Source organism: Pelophylax lessonae, assembly GCF_965119305.1.
Source record: "Pelophylax lessonae genome assembly, chromosome: 7".
Lineage (NCBI taxonomy): Eukaryota > Metazoa > Chordata > Amphibia > Anura > Ranidae > Pelophylax > Pelophylax lessonae.
In genome coordinates, this window is record NC_138774.1 from 280,880,915 (window position 1) to 280,900,184 (window position 19,270).

A 19,270-nucleotide genomic window follows, 5' to 3' on the forward strand; every position below is an offset into this window, starting at 1 on the left:
CATCTCCCCTTCCCGTAACTAGCATCCCCCCTTGCTGTAGCGTGCAGTTCCCCTTCCTGTAACGTGCATCACCCCATTCTGTAGTGTGCAGCCCCCTTCCTGTAGCGTGCGTCCCCCCTTCCTGTAGCGTGCATCCCCCCTTCCTGTAGCGTGCATCCCCCCTTCCTGTAGCGTGCATCCCCCCTTCCTGTAGCGTGCATCCCCCTTTCTGTAGTGTGAAGCCCCCTTCCTGTAACGTGCATCTCCCCTTCCCGTAACTAGCATCCCCCCTTGCTGTAACGTGCATCACCCCATTCTGTAGCGTGCAGTCCCCCTTACTGTAGCGTGCATCCCCCCCATCCTGTAGCGTGAATCCGCCCATCCTGTAGCGTGCATCCCCCCTTCCTGTAGCGTGCACCCCCACTTCCTGTAGCGTGCATCCCCACTTCCTGTAGCGTGCATCCCTCCTTCCTGTAGCGTGCATCACCCCTTCCTGTAGCGTGCATCACCCCTTCCTGTCCCTGTATATAACAATATTTTATTTTCAGAAAGTGTACAACGAATCAAAAACAGAAACCAGTAAGTTTAGTTTATATATTTCAGTCCAGGAATTAGATGGTGACCCTGGATGATGCCTGAACAAACATAGTGCCCTCCTTATGTGAAGGAAAACAGATCATTGTCAAGGGCGGCTACTGTGGTCTCAATGAGCAGTATTAAATACTGGGAAATGTACACTTACATATTACTTATGATGCATTTAATATGAAAAAGTAGGCTACGTCCGCTTTAAGAACAAAAGGTAACATAGCAGTAATACATTTACAGTTGCCATGCTTTATATTTAACACTTTATAATAAATCCAGGCAAACTACTGCAAAATGTAAAGAAAAAAAAAAAAAAAAAGAAGAAGATGTAATCAGGTGAATCTCAAATAAAAGATCACCGAGAATATTCAGTTTGAGTCCTGGTCTTGTATCTCATCGAAGCTTTTGTTCTGACCGGGTGAAGGCTTTCCATGTATCATTTGAGATATTCAGTTTGTCTTAAGTATTTAAAATACGTCCACATGACTGGTTTATATTATAAAATATTGCTACATTCACTATAATATAACAGGAGATGGGTCACATCATTGTTTGCTCTGCTGTCCCACCGCCTCTCCTCTTGCATCAGCCACGTCTCTAGGCACACGCACCGTCAGCCCATCAATGGCTTTTGTCATACAGATCTGGCAGCCAAGACGAGACCTGTAAAGTACAGCACACGACACAGAATTAACTTTAGGGAAAATATATTGTTTTTTTTTATACATTTGACCACTAATGAAAGGAACATTCTTCCCACTGACCATTTTGTAAGGAACATTCTTCCCACTGACCATTTTGTAAGGAACATTCTTCCCACTGACCATTATGTAAGGAACATTCTTCCCACTGACCACCAATGTAAGGAGCATTCTTCCCACTGATCACCAATGTAAGGAGCATTCTTCCCACTGAGCACCAATGTAAGGAGCATTCTTCCCACTGACCACCAATATAAGGAGTATTCTTCCCACTGACCACCAATGTAAGGAGCATTCTTCCCACTGATCACCAATGTAAGGAACATTCTTCCTACTGATCACCAATGTAAGGAGCATTCTTCCCACTGATCACCAATGTAAGGAACATTCATCCCACTGGCCGCCAACGTAAGGGACATTCTTCCCACTGGCCGCCAACGTAAGGGACATTCATCCCACTGGCCGCCAACGTAAGGGACATTCTTCCCACTGACCTCCAATGTAAGGGACATTCTTCCCACTGACCGCCAATGTAAGGGGCATTCTTCCCACTGACCACCAATGTAAGGAGCATTCTTCCCACTGACCACCAATGTAAGGAGCATTCTTCCCACTGGCCGCCAATGTAAGGGACATTCTTCCCACTGACCGCCAATGTAAGGGACATTCTTCCCACTGACCGCCAATGTAAGGGACATTCTTCCCACTGACCGCCAATGTAAGGGACATTCTTCCTACTGATCGCCAATGTAAGGGACATTCTTCCCACTGGCCGCCAATGTAAGGGACATTCTTCCCACTGGCCGCCAACGTAAGGGACATTCTTCCCACTGACCGCCAACGTAAGGGACATTCTTTCCACTGACCACCAATGTAAGGAACATTCTTCCCACAGATCACCAACGTAAGGGGCATTCTTCCCACTGACCATCAATGTAAGGAACATTCTTCCTACTGATCACCAATGTAAGGGGCATTCTTCCCACAGGCCATCAATGTAAGAAACATTCTTCCCAATGACCACCAATGTAAGGAGCATTCTCCCCACTGACCACCAATGTAAGGAGCATTCTTCCCACTGACCACCAATGTAAGGAGCATTCTTTCCACTGACCACCAATGTAAGGAACATTTTTCCCACTGACCACCAATGTAAGGAGCATTCTTCCCACAGATCACCAATGTAAGGGACATTTTTCCCACTGACCATCAATGTAAGGAACATTCTTCCTACTGATCACCAATGTAAGGAGCATTCTTCCCACAGGCCATCAATGTAAGGGGCATTCTTCCCACAGGCCATCAATGTAAGTAACATTCTTCCCACTGACCGCCAATGTAAGGAGCATTCTTCCCACTGACCACCAATGTAAGGAGCATTCTTCCCACTGACCACCAATGTAAGGAGCATTCTTTCCACTGACCACCAACGTAAGGAACATTCTTCCCACTGATCACCAATGTAAGGAACATTCATCCCACTGGCCGCCAACGTAAGGGACATTCTTCCCAATTTTTGTTTATTAAAAGTCTTGCAATCAATAATCATAAAATCAATATACATAAATAAATATATACATATTTACATGAAAAGGGAAAAAAAATACATAGCAAGTTCTGCTCTCAAATAAAGAATGGCTTTACAGCAAAAACAAAACTCACATCATGAAACACATCATTACCGGGAAAAATAATCTTAATAAGACTCACACCACCACACCAGACATCAAACCTGCGAGGTCAAGAAACAAAAACCACTCCCATTATGCATGCAGCCCTTCTTCAAAAATGAAGATATTAACTAACAAAAGCTAAGGGCGTGAAAGAAATAGCATAGGAAAAAAGCTTTTCACCCAGAGATGGACAGTTCACCAAAAGCAGGTCTGATATTCCTCCACGCCCTTATCCAGACCGCTCGAGGCTCCCTGCCCTTCTCAAGACCCCGAATCTTCCCAACCTCACCCAGAATATCGTACACCACCACCTCGACAGGGAGGACTTTCTTCCGCAGGGTAATCTGGCACCGTGCATTCCACGTGAAGTAACGGACAACTATACTAACTAGAAAAAGTGTATCCAAATCAAAATCCCAGAGAGTCGGGAATGCCCCGTACACCCACTCCGCATAACTCATGCGATAGAGAAAGGGGATGCCTAGAGCCCTCCCCACCCTTTTATACACCTCTATGTTAAAGGGACACTGGAGCAAAAAGTGGTCCATAGACTCCACTTTACCAACACACTCCGCTCTAGGACAATCCCGATCATCCACAGGGCGATGCTTCAGGTTCCCTCTCACATAGAGCCTTCCATGGAAAGCGAGCCAGGCTTGATCCCTAAACTTCAAAGGGATTCTTCCTAAGTTAATTAAACGCAACCCCTCCCTCATTACGGGGCCTGGGCAATCCCTTAAGGTCAGCGACACACTGAAAGCAGAGCCCAAAATCCTCTTCTCCAGAAGCTTTCTGGGGAGGGACTTGATATCCCCCACTGTCACCTGCCACTGCCTAAGTATTTTCAGACACGGGGCAACATAAGCCGGAAGCTTGCCATGTCGGACTCTCAGACTTTTCACTGGCCCGCCATCTTCCCAGCATCGCAGAAAAGGCCTAAACCAAGATTGAAAAATACCCACCCATCCCGGCGGGGTCTCTGCTAACATATTACCAAGATTATACTTTAAAAAAAGCAGAGAAAAGAAAACTATAGGGTTGACCATTCCTAGACCACCCTCCCGCCTGGACAGGTAAGTTACATTGCGTTTGATCAGGTTCAGCCTATTTCCCCATAACAGTTGGAAAAAGCAGCTGTACACCCTTGCATAGAGAGATTCCGGCAAGATACAGACAAAGCTGACATATAAAAAGATTGGGATCAGGTAAGTTTTAATCAAGTCAACCCTTTCCCTCAAGGAAAGTTTCCATTTCTTCCAGCTTGCCACCTTGGCATTGGCATTCAACAACCTGCTTTCCCAATTTCGATGACCATAGTCACCAGGACCAAATTTGATGCCCAACACTTTAATTTCCTGCTGGGGCTCTGGGAAGGCATCCGGAAGTTCGAAGCTTTCACCCTCCTCACCCATCCAGAAAACTTCACTCTTTTCATGATTGATTTTAGAGCCAGAAGCCTCAGTGTACTGCTCTATCACAGAGACCACCTCCTGCGCCTCCTCCATCCCAGAGATAATAACAGACACATCATCGGCATAGGCCACGACCTTCAAAGGCGGCACACCAGCAATGCCCAAAGGCACCCCACACAACGATCCACTCTCTAACCTTCTTATGAAGGGATCGATTGCGAATACATATAGCAGGGGGCTCAAAGGACACCCCTGGCGCACCCCAGAGCCAACCTCAAAAGGCCGTCCAACCCAACCATTAACAAGTGGGAAGCTCTCAGCCCCTTTATATAATGTTTTCAGCCAATCAATAAACCTCCCCTGCAGGCCGTATCTACCAAGTAGCAAATACAGGTACTCATGATTGACTCGATCAAAAGCCTTCGCCTGATCCAATGCCAGCAAGTACTTTCTCCATCCAGCAGCCCTGCATCGCTCCAAAGCCTCCCGGACAGCTAAAATTGCTGAAAAGGTACTTCTGCCCTGGACCGAGCAGTGCTGATGATTGGACAACAAATCGCCTGCTACTGACGACAAGCGCCAAAAAAGAATCTTCGCCAAGATCTTTCTATCAACATTGAGAAGACTGATGGGGCGCCAGTTCTCAATTATTGAGGGGTCTTTACCTTTTGACAGAAGAATCACAGCGGATTGCCTCATGGAGGGAGGGAGAGAACCCTCATCTAAACAGCTGTTATAAACCTCCGTTAAAAAGGGAGCCAGAATGGACTTAAAACACTTGTAAAATTCAGCTGTCAACCCATCTGGCCCAGGCGACTTTTTGGTAGCCAGCTTCTCTATAGCACGAACTACCTCATCCGCTGAAATTGGTTCTGTCAAATCCATCAAAGGCAATGTATCATTTCCCAATCCTGGAGTAGAATCCAGAAAGCTTTCCATCCTGTCCCGACTAAGGTCCTTTCTTCCCAGAAGGTCTGCGTAATATGACCTGAAGATCTCCAGGATCCCTGATCTGGACTTCACCAGGGAACCCGTACTATCCCTCAGACCTATGACCGTCTTAACTGCTATGCCTTGCTTACAGTTCTGGTAAGGATCAGGCGAGTGATATTTCCCATAATCTCTCTCCAGAACCAAGGAGGCATGCCGGTCGTATTGACACTTCCTAAGAAGAAGCTTTACCTCCGAGATCTCCCCTGGATCTCCTCCATACGAGACAAGACGATCAAGCTTCCTCCGCAAATGCTGGTAGGCAATATACATACCAAGCTGCTTCTTCTTACTTATGGCCTTGAAAAGTCCAATCGCCCTTTGTTTCACAAGCTCCCACCACTCTGACTTACTGCTGCAAAAGTCCAGAATAGAAACCTGTGCCTGAAAAAAATCCTCAAAGGATTGTCTTACCTCTACATCTTCCAGGAGAGCCGAATTCAGTTTCCAGGTACCCCTTCCCCTGGGTGGAGTGTCCGAGGCATTCAGAGTCACAGACAGCATACAGTGGTCAGAGAACTCCACCGCCCTCAACTCAGGAGCCGAGAAAGCAGAGTTCTCCTTTAAAAAAAACCTATCTATCCTACTCTGACTATTCCCTCTCTGAAACGTGAATCCCGTGCTGCCAGGGCAGTGCTTAATGTGCACATCTACCAGGCCTGCTTGTCTAACCATATCTCTAAGAAAAACGCTATCATAACCCAGCCTGTCTATGGAGACCCTCCTGTCTTCAGGCCTAATTATGGTGTTAAAGTCACCTCCAAAGACAACCTGCTGGGATGTAAAAAGGAAGGGCTTGATCTTTGTGAAGAGGCATTTCCTGTCCCATTTTGACTGCGGTCCATAGATATTGATCAGGCGCAGGTCCTGCCCCCTAACAGAGACGTCTAAGACCATGCATCTCCCCATTTCTACCTCAATTATCCGCCGGCACGTTACCATATCGGTTTTAAAAAGAACCGCAACTCCGCTGCAAGGCTCAGCCGCAAGAGACCAAAAGGAGGGACCGCATCTCCACTCCCTTTTTGCTAGATGGACATCGGCCAAAGTATTGAGCCAGGTCTCTTGCAAAAATAAAATCTCAGCATCAAACTCACTGAGCAAAAATAAGGCAATATCACGAGCTCTTGCAGATTTCACGCTGGCGACATTAATGGTCGCCACCTTTATCAGAGCGGGCACTGCCATCAGGATGATTGGGGTAGTCGTTTCTTAACCTCCACCACACTCTCATCACCCGAAACAGCTCTCTTTACACTATGTGACTCCCCCTCATCCATAGATGATAAAGTAGATAAATCGGATACTAACTCCTCCCCTGATAAAACCGAAAATGTGTTGCCAAGAGGAACCCCTCCTGGCTCTAACTGTAAGGAAGAAGTGACCGCTTTACTGGTCTTCCTCTTCTTCTTTTTCTTCCTCTTTGTCCTCTCCCACCCCTCATCATCCGAATCCTCCACAACAGAGGGTGAGACATGGGACATGGACACCCCTCCCTCAACCCCATCGACCCCACCACCATCCAGCACCCCTGCACCCTCTTGGCCGCGTTTGCGGTGTCGAGAGACAGGGACTGGAGGTGGAGTAGGCCGAGGGGGAAGATCCACTATACCCGCCCCCCCAGCAGCTTCCGCTAGTCTGGAGGATCTACGCACAGTAGATGTAGGAACAACAGGAGGGACAGACTCAGGGACCACATCACTAGGGGAAACAGAATCTGACACAACAGACACAGGAGGGGCAACAACAATTTCCTCTCCAACTTCAGCTGCTTCATCTTCTTTATCAAGCCTCTGCAGCTCAGTCTCCAATCCTGGCAAGTTATGCAGTGCCTCTGGGCACTGGCTATATGGATGACCCAGCTGCTGGCACAAATTGCACCGAATCTGGGTGCATTCTCTGGCCAAATGGCCTAAATCCTGGCACAGTGAGCACTTCTTGTGGGTGCAGGACGATGCAAAGTGGCCTTTATCACCACACTTATTACATACCTTAGGCTGACCTTGGTAGAAAATGGTCAGCCTATCCCTACCCAGAAAGGCTGAGCAGGGAAGGTGCTGAACTACATCGCCCAGCACCCCCAATTTTAGCGACACTGTCCAGGCCCCTGTCCATATCCCATGCTCATCAAGGACCTTCCGCAGTGGAGTGAGGACCTCACCATATCGGCGTAGCCATACTAATAAATCAGCCTCTGGTATGGATTCGTTACGCACCAAAATGGTCACTGATTTTATCAGAGGCTGCCTTGAAATCACTTTTGGCACCAAACCACTCCACTGCTGAAGGCCCTTGCACCTCCTAAATCTCTCCCAGAAGAGATCCAAACTTTCAGGTTTTACAAACGACAAATCGAATTCATAACTCCCCACCGGGCAAATTAAAGCAAAAATATCACAAGCTTTAAACCCCATTTCCAAAATCAACTCAGCCACCCTCCCCCTTACAGGTGGAGTTCCATCCCCCACCCACCTCAACTGTACCACATTCCTCCTCCTATACCCACCAAACCTCCCTGAATTTTGACTAATAACAGAATTCCCACCACCCACCCTGGTGTGACTCCCCAAAGCTGAAGCATAGCTTCCAACATTCCTCCCAGCAGAAAATCCATCAGTTTTTTTTAAATTATCTGACACACACTTAGCAGATAACGATTGCACAGATTCGGGATTGATCTGTGCAATCGAATCTTTCCTCTGCTGAGCAGGAGGAGAAATGTCATTTTTATTTTTCCCAGCATTACTAACCCCTTCACCACCACCCACCACATTCATTGCTTTAACATTGTCATTTTTTATACTTGCTGGGATACTTATTATTGCTGTTGTCTTCACAGCAGAATCCATAGTTGCTGCTGCATTGGTAAGAACTCCAGCTGTCATCTTCTCTTCTACTAGGACAGGGTTTTCAGCTGTGGAAATAGCATTCTGTTTTAACACAGCAGCAGGTAAAGCATTGCAGGATATTTCCATTGCTACTTCCATTCCACTTCCAGAACTATGTTGATCCCCTCCCCCATCAGCAATCAGCACTGGAAGACTGGGAGGCTCAGGTGAACATGAAGCAGGCTCTTTGGAGCTGGCAACCATTTTGCTTGCCGTGGGACTACTGGTCTCAGCCAGACCAGCAAAATCCATGCCTGGGGTGTTTAATGCAGGTCCATCCACATTCGTCTGATGGTCCGGGGCTTGCATGTCTGTCGGTTTCTCCACAGCGGTAACTCCAATAGGTAGCTGTATGCAGAGCTCTTTCTCACCTGGGACACCATCCACTACAGCAGATGGGGCAGACATGTTGGATGGCAGCATGGTGTACTGGGATTTCTCCACCATTACTGGCTTTGCTGACTTGAATCTCCTCTGCCCATCCTCAGGGATTTCTGATGGATCATCAGAAAATACAAACCTGTCTGCTTTCAGGGGTGACTCCATCTGCTGGATGAATGTCAGGGATCCATGTCCACTCTCAACCCCCTGGCTGGTTGCCGCTGGTGATTCCCAGTTCTGGCATGGGGGGAGAGGTGCAGAGGCAGATGGAGCCTGGTCATCCATTAACTGAGGCTGCTGATCCACAGAACTTGCTGATGCTTGGCTGGTAAATCGCCTCTCATTGTCAAATTTTTCTTTAAATGCTCCACTTCTGTCTTTCAGCCTTTCCAATAATAAAGTTTGTTCCTTTACCCTTTCTTCCAATTCCTGTAACTCAGGCTTCATGGCTGTGCGATTTTTACTCCAGGCCTGGAAATACTTGGTTTTGAAGGATTTGTGTTCAGCCTTCAAAACTTTAAGTTTTTCTTCCGCTCTCCCAATCGCCCTAAAACGATTGATAATCTTCTGGCTGAAGACATCCGCATTCTCACCAGGGCCTGGACCCACAGACAGGTCCTCCACCTCCTCCTCATTAGGCCCCGTGTCATCAGGGGGATCCCTCCCAGGGCCTCCCCCAGGATCAGGCATTGTTCCTGGGCCAAGCTAGCAAGCAAGGCCCAGGCTTGAAAAGGGCTGGTTCTCTGAGAGAGCTCTTTGGGTGTGTCCTCCTCCTTCTTCCCACTGACCTCCAATGTAAGGGACATTCTTCCCACTGACCACCAATGTAAGGGGCATTCTTCCCACTGACCACCAATGTAAGGAGCATTCTTCCCACTGACCACCAATGTAAGGAGCATTCTTCCCACTGACCACCAATGTAAGGAGCATTCTTCCCACTGACAGCCAATGTAAGGGACATTCTTCCCACTGGCCGCCAATGTAAGGGACATTCTTCCCACTGACCGCCAATGTAAGGGACATTCTTCCCACTGACCGCCAATGTAAGGGACATTCTTCCCACTGACCGCCAATGTAAGGGACATTCTTCCCACTGGCCGCCAATGTAAGGGACATTCTTCCCACTGGCCGCCAATGTAAGGGACATTCTTCCCACTGGCCGCCAATGTAAGGGACATTCTTCCCACTGGCCGCCAATGTAAGGGACATTCTTCCCACTGACCGCCAATGTAAGGGACATTCTTCCCACTGATCACCAATGTAAGGGACATTCTTCCCACTGGCCGCCAATGTAAGGGACATTCTTCCCACTGGCCGCCAACGTAAGGGACATTCTTCCCACTGACCGCCAACGTAAGGGACATTCTTTCCACTGACCACCAATGTAAGGAACATTCTTCCCACAGATCACCAACGTAAGGGGCATTCTTCCCACTGACCATCAATGTAAGGAACATTCTTCCTACTGATCACCAATGTAAGGGGCATTCTTCCCACAGGCCATCAATGTAAGTAACATTCTTCCCAATGACCACCAATGTAAGGAGCATTCTTCCCACTGACCACCAATGTAAGGAGCATTCTTTCCACTGACCACCAATGTAAGGAACATTCTTCCTACTGACCACCAATGTAAGGAGCATTCTTCCCACAGATCACCACCGTAAGGGGCATTCTTCCCACTGACCATCAATGTAAGGAACATTCTTCCTACTGATCACCAATGTAAGGGGCTGTCAGGGAAGAAGAAGTAAGCCCAGGCACATAGTTATGTGCAGACGGAGAGTGTTTGTTAACCAACGGAGAAAGCCTATTTAGCCAAACCTATGGACTTTGGATTCCTGTTCACTTTCCACACCTGCCACTAAGTGGCGCCAAATGGCCTATATAAACACCTCTGCTGCACTAGGACCTTGCCTTATGGTCTACAGCTTCCTGCTTCCTGTTCCTGGTGTTTACTCTGTTGCTGTCCTGATCCATCTGACCACGATTGAACTCTGCCTGAACCGACCCTGGCTTGCTCTTCGACAACGTCTCCGCTTTATCCTGCTGTCTGCCTGTCTGCCGTTGCCAACTCCTGCCTGAACCTGACTACTCTGCTGCCTGTGATCTGCCAGCCTGCTAAGCATCTGCTGCCTGTGACCAGTCAGTCTGCCAAGTACCTGCTGTCTGCATCACGATCCAGTCTGCATCCAAGTACGCACGGACCTCATCTGCAGCCTTCACCATCTGAACTTCTAGGCACTTGTGCCACTCCAGGCTTCTGTGTCTCCTGTTTGCATTATCAGGGGTACTAGGCCGGAGGTGTAAGAGATCGCCTTCCTCTCCACGTCAGGCTCCATCTCCAGGTACGTGACAGGGGCATTCTTCCCACAGGCCATCAATGTAAGGGGCATTCTTCCCACAGGCCATCAATGTAAGGGGCATTCTTCCCACTGACCGCCAATGTAAGTAACATTCTTCCCACTGACCACCAATGTAAGGAGCATTCTTTCCACTGACCACCAACGTAAGGAACATTCTTCCCACAGATCACCAATGTAAGGGGCATTCTTCCCACAGGCCATCAATGTAAGTAACATTCTTCCCACTGACCACCAATGTAAGGAGCATTCTTTCCACTGACCACCAACGTAAGGAACATTCTTCCCACAGATCACCAATGTAAGGAGCATTCTTCCCACAGGCCATCAATGTAAGTAACATTCTTCCCACTGACCACCAATGTAAGGGGGCCTTTTTTTATCTAACCACCAATGTAAGGGGGCACTTCTTCACTGACTAACATTATAATGAGGTCCTTCCCCACTGACCACCAATGTAAGATGAGCACTTCTTAACTGACCACTAATGTAAGTGGGTACTTCATCATTGGCCTCCAATGTAAGGGGGCACTTCTCCACTGACAACCAATGTAAGGGGGTACTTCACTGATTACCAATGTATAAGCACACTTCTCAACCAGCCACCAAGATAAGAGTACCCTTCTCCTCCCTTTTTTCAATGACCACCAGTGTAGAAGGAACTTCACATTTGACCCCCCCCTTTCCGCCATGTAAGGGGCTAGTTTTTCTATTGGCCACAAATGTAAGGGGGCCCGTCACTAATGACCACCAGTATGGGGGTATTCTTTTTCACTGACCATAAAGGTAGGACGACCCACCTTCCAATATCCACATGTAAGAGGGCACTTCTGCACCGACCACCAGTGTAAAAGGGATCCTTCTTTACTGACTATCAATGTAGTGGGGATCCTTCCTCACTGACCACCATCTTAGGGGATTCTTCTCCGCTGACCACCAATGTAAGGGATCATGTCTCTGCTGACCACCAATAAAGGAGTCACTTCATACTTACCACCAATGTAAGGACGTTTTCCAATGACTACCAATGAAGAAGGCACCTTACCACTGACCACTCCCAATGTAAGGGGGCACTTTTCTAATGACCACCGAGGTAAGTGGGCCCTTCATCCATGACCACCAGTTTAGGGGGGTTCTTCACTGACCATAAATGTAGGGGAATCCTGCTCCATTGAGCACACATATAAAGAAGGCACTTGCACTGCCTGATCTGACCACTAGTTTAAGAGGGATCTTTCTTCACTGACCACCAAGAGGACTCTTCTCCGTTGATAACCAATGAAAAGGGGCTCTCCTTAACTGACTATAAAATGCAATCTGGCACTTTAAAGACTGACCCACAATGTAATGGAGGCATGTTTCCACTGACCACCAAAAAGTGGACCCTTCTTTACTGATCACCAATATAGGGCGGTTCTTCTCCAATGACCAACAATGTAAAGGGCTCTACTCCACTGACTATTAATATAATCTGACACTTTAAAGACCCCCAATTTAAAGGGACATTACAATGCTCACAATTTTTTTCTGTCTGGCTAATATTTGTTTTATTTTATGACTAAAACTTAAAATTATAAATCTGGTGGGATTTTAACACATGACCCACCAAGATGTAATAAAAGCTAGGCCTACGTCTGCACTGTGCATTGTCTTCATAGTGGAGGTTGCCTTCAATTAAGGCTCTGAAAAGGAAAATATTGGAAGTGATGCAGATAATTACCTGTCTGTCAGTCCAAAAGCTAAATCCAACATGTCCATCTCCTCATCTGATATGGGACCCAACTGGTCAAAATGCTTCTGGTCGAATATCAAGTGACAAGTAGAACAGGCGAGAGTCCCTTCGCAGGCACCTTTTTTTGAACAGAGGGGGAAACATCACTATTTATTATGTAGTTAATTAAATACAATAAAATAATACATTGCGTGTTCTAGAGCAGGGGTCTCCAAACTTTCTAAACAAAGGGCACGTTTACGTTCCTTTAGGCACTGACTGTGGTCATTGGGAGTTAACAATGCCCCATCATTGGTTTTGGTGGGAGGAATAATGCTCCATCGATGGTGTCAGTGGGAGGAATAGTGCTCCATCTTTGGTGTCAGTTGGAGAAAAAAAGTGTCCCAAGGTCTGGATAAAGGAAAGAAAATAGCCACAGTTTGGAGACCTCTGTTCTAGATAACCGACCTAGGACTTCATAGTTGTAGTGAAGCTACAAGTGCCACCATGTCCAATAGGCCTTTTTCTGCAAGCCAACTATTTGTTCAAAAGCTGCTGGGCTACCGGTTACCAGATGAATTTTTTTTGATACCCCATTGTACTTTTTTCTGCAGCTCTATATAGTCACCCATAGGCCAGTGGCGGCTGGTGCTCCATGGGCCGGGGGGGGAAACACCCCCCTGGACCACACCAGGCTGCACACAGTACACACAGCATTACAGTACAGGACCCACAGCATAGCATGACAGTACAGTACAGGATCCCCCCTCCCGCCCAGCTCACTCATCCATCTGCAGCAGGCGAACGGCGGCGGCTTCTTCCCCATCTTCTGCGTCTCCTCCCTCCCTCCTCCATGCCCTATGACATGGCTTCTCCTTTCGGCCAATCAGAAAACGGGTCTTAGAACCCGCTTCCTGATAGGCCAGGAGGAGGATCCATCTGACAATAGCGAATCTTCATTTGCTATTGTCACACAACTGGGTGGGCTCGGGGGGGGGGGGGGGGTTAGTGCTCTGCGCCCCGAGCCCACCCTTTTTTTTAGCCTATTAGAGCCTCTGGCTCTAATCACATGGCAAAAAAAAAAAAGCCCCACTGAAGTCCATGTGTCCAGCACCCCACATGTAGATTAGGGGGCCGGACGCATGGATAGGGGGGCTGCACCCCATATGTACCAGCCGGCACTGCCATAGGCATTGATGGGTGAAGATAGCTGTACAAGGCTATGCAAGGCTGTTAGCTTAAAGTAGCACACCAATGCAGCAGAGGCAGGCACTTACTAAATTATTATAATTACCAATTTGTTGCCTGCATATTGTAATTGCCAATTTTTTTCCAGCATATTGTAATTGCCAATTTGTTGCCCGCATATTGTAAGTGCCCATTTGTTGCCCACATATCATAATTGCCCATTTGTTGCCTCCATATTGTTATTACCCATTTGTTGCCCTACTGTCTTGATTACTATTCCAAAGTGAATGAATTCCCAATGTTCACAAAGGCCGCCCACCCTTCCCCCTTGCAAAGCACTTATGTCCTAATGTTGAGGGACAAGGGCCTCTTCCCCACCTCCATGTGCCCCAAAAGAGGGTGTGGTGGATGTAGTAAAATGAGGGCCCTATGGTGGGACCTGGATGTCCCCTTTATAATAGGGGGAATGTGATATTTACTCTCCCAGGAGAATGAGTACAGGGGCATGTTAATGAAAATGAACACACCAAATTAAAAATCTAATCAAGTTTAATAATGTATCCAGAAGTAAATCCTTACCAGCATTTAAGGGAAGTCTATTACGATGACTCATTGCCTGCCAATATGTACATGTTGCACTCTCAGTGATAAATGGCAAATTCCCGGCTTTGGTTGTTTAAATTTACTGTCGGGAACCCCAGGTAAAGTCACTGACCACATTAGGGCAAAGACATCACCTGGGATTCCCAGCAGTATTTTCCATAGCCTGGAATCTGCCATTTAGTTGAGGGAGTGCAACAAGTAACCTGAATTCTGACACTACTTGACTTCAATAGGGTTCGGATTCGAGTGCGGTGTAAAAAAAATGACAAATTCCCAGGTTTGGTCATTTAAATTTACTGTTGGGAATCCAAGGAAGGTCATTGATCAGCGACCTCACCCAGGATTCCCCGCATTAATCCCTCAACCTGGAAGCTGTCATTTAGTGGCAGGGGTGCAGCATGCACAGCCCATCTAAATTTAGGCACCATTGACTTCAATAGGGTTCAGATTCTAATGGGTTATGTACCTCCCACCCAAAATCTGACACTTTTTTCTATAGCAGGGTTCTCCAAACTTATCCAGGGGGTCCAGTTACTGTCCTTTAGACTTTAAGGGCCCAGACTGTTGCCATTTGGGAGTAGAGAAGGTGTGGATGTCAGTGGGAGGAATTGTGTCCCATCGTTGGTATTAGTGGAAGGAAATGTGCACCATCATGGGTGTCATTGGGCCCAATTGTTAGTGTCATTGGGAGAAATTGTGCCCCATCACTGGTATTAGTGGGAGAAATTGTGCCCCATCATTGGTGTCAGTGGTAGGAATAGTGCCCCATCATTGGTATCAGTGGGATAAATTGTGTCCCATCATTGGTGTCGGTGGGAGGAGTGTGCCGCCATCATTGGTGTCAGCGGGAGGAGTGTGCCCCCACCATTGGTGTCATTGGGAAGAGTGTGCCCCCACCATTGGTGTCATTGGGAAGAGTGTGCCCCCAACATTGGTGTCAGTGAGCCAAATTGCTGGTGTTATGGGGGAGGACTTGTGTCCCCATTATTGGTGTCAGTGTGGGGTAAACTATGCCCCATTGTTGGTATCAGTGGATGAAATAGTGCCCCAAGGGCCAGAAAACAGCAAGCAAAGGTGTCAGCGGGTCTATGGTAGTGAGCCCTTATAGATCCCCAGCTCAGGATTCCCCAGGGCGCGGAGCTGATGGTGGGGATGGACTTGCAGCAGGCTGGAACCAGGTTGCTACCCCTAGGTAGGCCCAGCTGAAGATGTGGAGACCACTGGCGTGTGCAGAGTAAGCAGCAGACTTTAAGGATATCCAAGGGAAAAGCCGAGGTCAGGACAGGCAGCAAACGAACAGACAGAGAAACTAAGCCGGGTCAGTACACAGGAATCAGATATAATAGCCTAGGGATATATAGATGGGAGCTCAAGGAACAACGAAGTTGCTCAAGCAAGGAGTTTTGCACTGAGCATGTGTATATATAGGGAAGCAAACAGGGAGGTGACCCAGGAAGTAATAGACAGGAAAAGGATATAAGCCAGGGTGGAGCAGGCGACGCCCATAGGAGAACAGACAAAGCCGACCCAGGAAGTAATAGACAGGAAAAGGATATAACCCAGAGTAGAGCAGGCGACGCCCTTAGGAGAACAGAGAAGCCAAACACCACATGTGAAAGAAAGCAAGTTTGAAGGACTGCAGCAAGGAGGTAAGAACATACAAGCAAAACTACAGGCTAACTTGTGACAAAAGGAGCCCATCTGGCCCTCGTGCAGCAGCTTGGAGACCACTGGACTATAGCGATGTTCAGATTTGAGTTTGGTGTTTTCATTGTTCAGCTGAACTGCCACCAAATCAGCTCTAAAAGTTTTAGATTTCCCTTCACGTTCTCGATAACAATAGTCATCAGGAATAATAGAGAAGGCAAATCTCCAGGCAGGAACACAGATAGTAATAAAAACATCATGCTCTACACAGTCCTCTACATACACCATAAAGAATATTTCTGTGCCTTACCAAATCCCTCAATGTTCAAATGGTGACGGATAACCACTTCTAATAGACTCTCCCCTTCCTTCACGCTCGCTGTCAGAGTTTCTCCATTGCGATTTATGAAATTCACTGTTAAATTCTCATCTGTGGATCTACAGGTCAAACATAGAAAACAGTTCCAGACTAGTCATTCATTTAACAGAATTTCTGGATTATAAACATGAACAACCATAGATCTACTGATTGCTAAAGATATATACTGATCATTATACACAGTATTGTCAAAAGTATTGGGGCGCCTGCCTGACTGTGACCCTAAGAACACCATCCCTACACCAACCCTACACTCAAGCACGGAGGTGGAAACATGATGCTTTGGGAGTGTTTCTCTGCTAAAGGTGCTAAAGGTTTCCCGCATTGAGGGGCCAATGGATGGGACCATGTATTGTAAAATATCTATTTTCCCTAGTTTATATACACTATATTATCAAAAGTATTGAGACGCCTGCCTTTGCACGCACATGAACTTTAATGGCATCCCAGTCTTAGTCCGTAGGGTTCAATATTGGGTTGGCCCACCCTTTACAGCTATAACAGCTTGAACTCTTCTGGGAAGGCTGTCTACAAGGTTTAGGAGTGTGTCTATGGGAATGTTTGACCATTCTTCCAGAAGCGCATTTGTGAGGTCAGGCACTGATTTTGGATGAGAAGGCCTGGCTCACAGTCTCCGCTCTAATTCATCCCAAAGGTGTTCTCTATCGGATGGAGGTCAGGATTCTGTGCAGGCCAGTCAAGCTCCTCTACCCCAAACTCGCTCATCCATGTCTTTATGGACCTTGCTTTGTGCACTGGTGCGCAGTCATGTTGGAACAGGAAGGAGCCATCCCCAAACTGTTCCCACAAAGTTGGGTGCATGAAATTGTCCAAAATGTCTTGGTATGCTGATGCCTTAAGAGTTCCCTTCACTGGAACTAAGGGGCCAAGCCCAACCCCTGAAAACAACCCCACACCATAATCCCCCCCTCCAAATGATTTGGACCAGTGCAAAAAGCCATGGATGAGTGAGTTTGGGGTGGAGGAACCTGACTGAACACTTATGGGATGAATTAAAGCAGAGACTGCAAGCCAGGCCTTCTCTCCAACATCAGTGCCTGACCTCACAAATGCGCTTCCAGTAGAATAGTCAAAAATTCCCATAGACACACTGCTAAACCTCGTGGACAGCCTTCCCAGAAGAGTTGAAGCTGTTATTGTCCCGGTTCTTGCCGTGGCTTTCAGGCGGTCAAGCGTGGCTGCCGCTAAGTACCTAGTCGGGGATTTGAACCTGCGTACCTTGATGTTGTGTCCTGTTATCCTACCTCTGAGCCACACTTCAGCTCATATGGATCCAGTCTTGTTTATCTGACATTGCCTGCAGCACTAGGGGGCTGGACTTTACCTGTGTATACTCCTGTCTCTCATTGTCCACCTGAAGCTAATTGCTAATTTAAGCAAAGTATAAACCACTGCCTCTCCCTGAGAGCAGTGTCAGTTCATTGATCATTGTTCCTGGTTGTTCATGTGTTCCAGACTGACTCCGGCTTCTGTCTGTACCTTCGCTCTGTGTTGATCCTGCAACCTTATCTTCCTCCCATCTCCTGATCCTTATCCGGACTCATGTCATCCAGTGACTGTTATTCTTGGACTTCCCTTCCATTGTATTCCTGCCTGTCCTGCTTATTGGAGCACCTTTCCTGCAAAGATCCCATGCACAGATTCACAACCCAGATGGCTTTCTTACTTGGTCACCTTGAACTGTGGATATCTGCAAGAGTGAGCGTACATCTCTGCGTTAGACTCCAACAAAGGTAAGCCCTGACAGTTATAGCTGAAGAGGGTGGGCCAACTCAATATTGAACCCTACAGATTAAGTCTGGGATGTCATTAAAGTTTGTGTGTGTAAAGGCAGGAGTCCCAATACTTTTGGTAATATAGTGTGTATATAGGAGGGAAAATAAAATATTTTACAATACATGGTCCCATCCATTGGCCCTTCAGTGGGGCAAAGTCGGCATGTACCTTTAGCAGAGAAAAAGTCCCAAAGCATCGTGTTTCCACCTCCATGCTTGACTGTAGGGATGATGTTCTTAGGGTCATAGTCAGAATTTTTCTTCCTCCAAACACTCCAATATAGACGGGGCCATGTATTGTAAAATATTGGATGAGAACCTTTTTCCCTCAGCCAGAACACTGAAGATGGGTTTTCTAGCATGTTAATGACCCAAAACGTACCGCCAAGGCAACAAAGGAGTGGCTCAAGAAGCACATTAAAGTCATGGTGTGACCTAGCCATTCCCCAGACCTTAATCCCATAGAAAAGTTACGCAGGGAGCTGCAACTTCAAGTTGCCAAGAGACAGCCACAAACCCTTAAATATTTAGAGATCTGTAAAGAAGTGTTGATCAAAGTGTGCAAACCTGGTCACCAACTACAAGAAACGTCTTACCAATGTGCTTGCCAACAAGGGTTTTTCCACCAAGTACGAAGTCATGTTTTGCTTTGGGATCAAATAACTATTTTACTCACTGAACTGCAACTTAATAACATTTGTATCATGTATTTTTCTGGATTTTTGGTTGATATTCTGTCTCTATCGTTTAAAATAAACCTATGATAAAAATTATATACCCTTCATTTCTTTGTAAGTAGGCAAACTTACAAAATCTGTAAAAAATAATTTTCCACACTGTATATACAGCGGGTAAAATAAGTACTGAACAGGTCACCATTTTTCTAGGTAAATACGTTTCTTAGAGCCGGTTCCCACTACTCCGACTTGGGACACGACTTGTGTGCCCTCAAGTCGCCCCAAGTCTCTTGT

General features: G+C 47.0%; 1 protein-coding gene across 1 annotated transcript in view; it reads right to left on the reverse strand.

The window, feature by feature from the left end:
- Window positions 1-559: 559 nt before the first annotated feature.
- The window catches only part of LOC309560671 (adrenodoxin-like), a 46,567-nt gene continuing 27,856 nt past the window's right edge, over window positions 560-19,270 (reverse strand). Inside the window, exons 2-4 of the mRNA XM_082264295.1 lie at window positions 16,435-16,562; window positions 12,696-12,825; window positions 560-1,230 (exon numbers count right to left, since the gene is read on the reverse strand). Of these exons, the coding sequence (XP_082120421.1) occupies window positions 1,113-1,230; window positions 12,696-12,825; window positions 16,435-16,562 (376 nt within the window). The 3' untranslated portion in view covers window positions 560-1,112. The remainder of the gene's footprint in view (window positions 1,231-12,695; window positions 12,826-16,434; window positions 16,563-19,270) is intronic.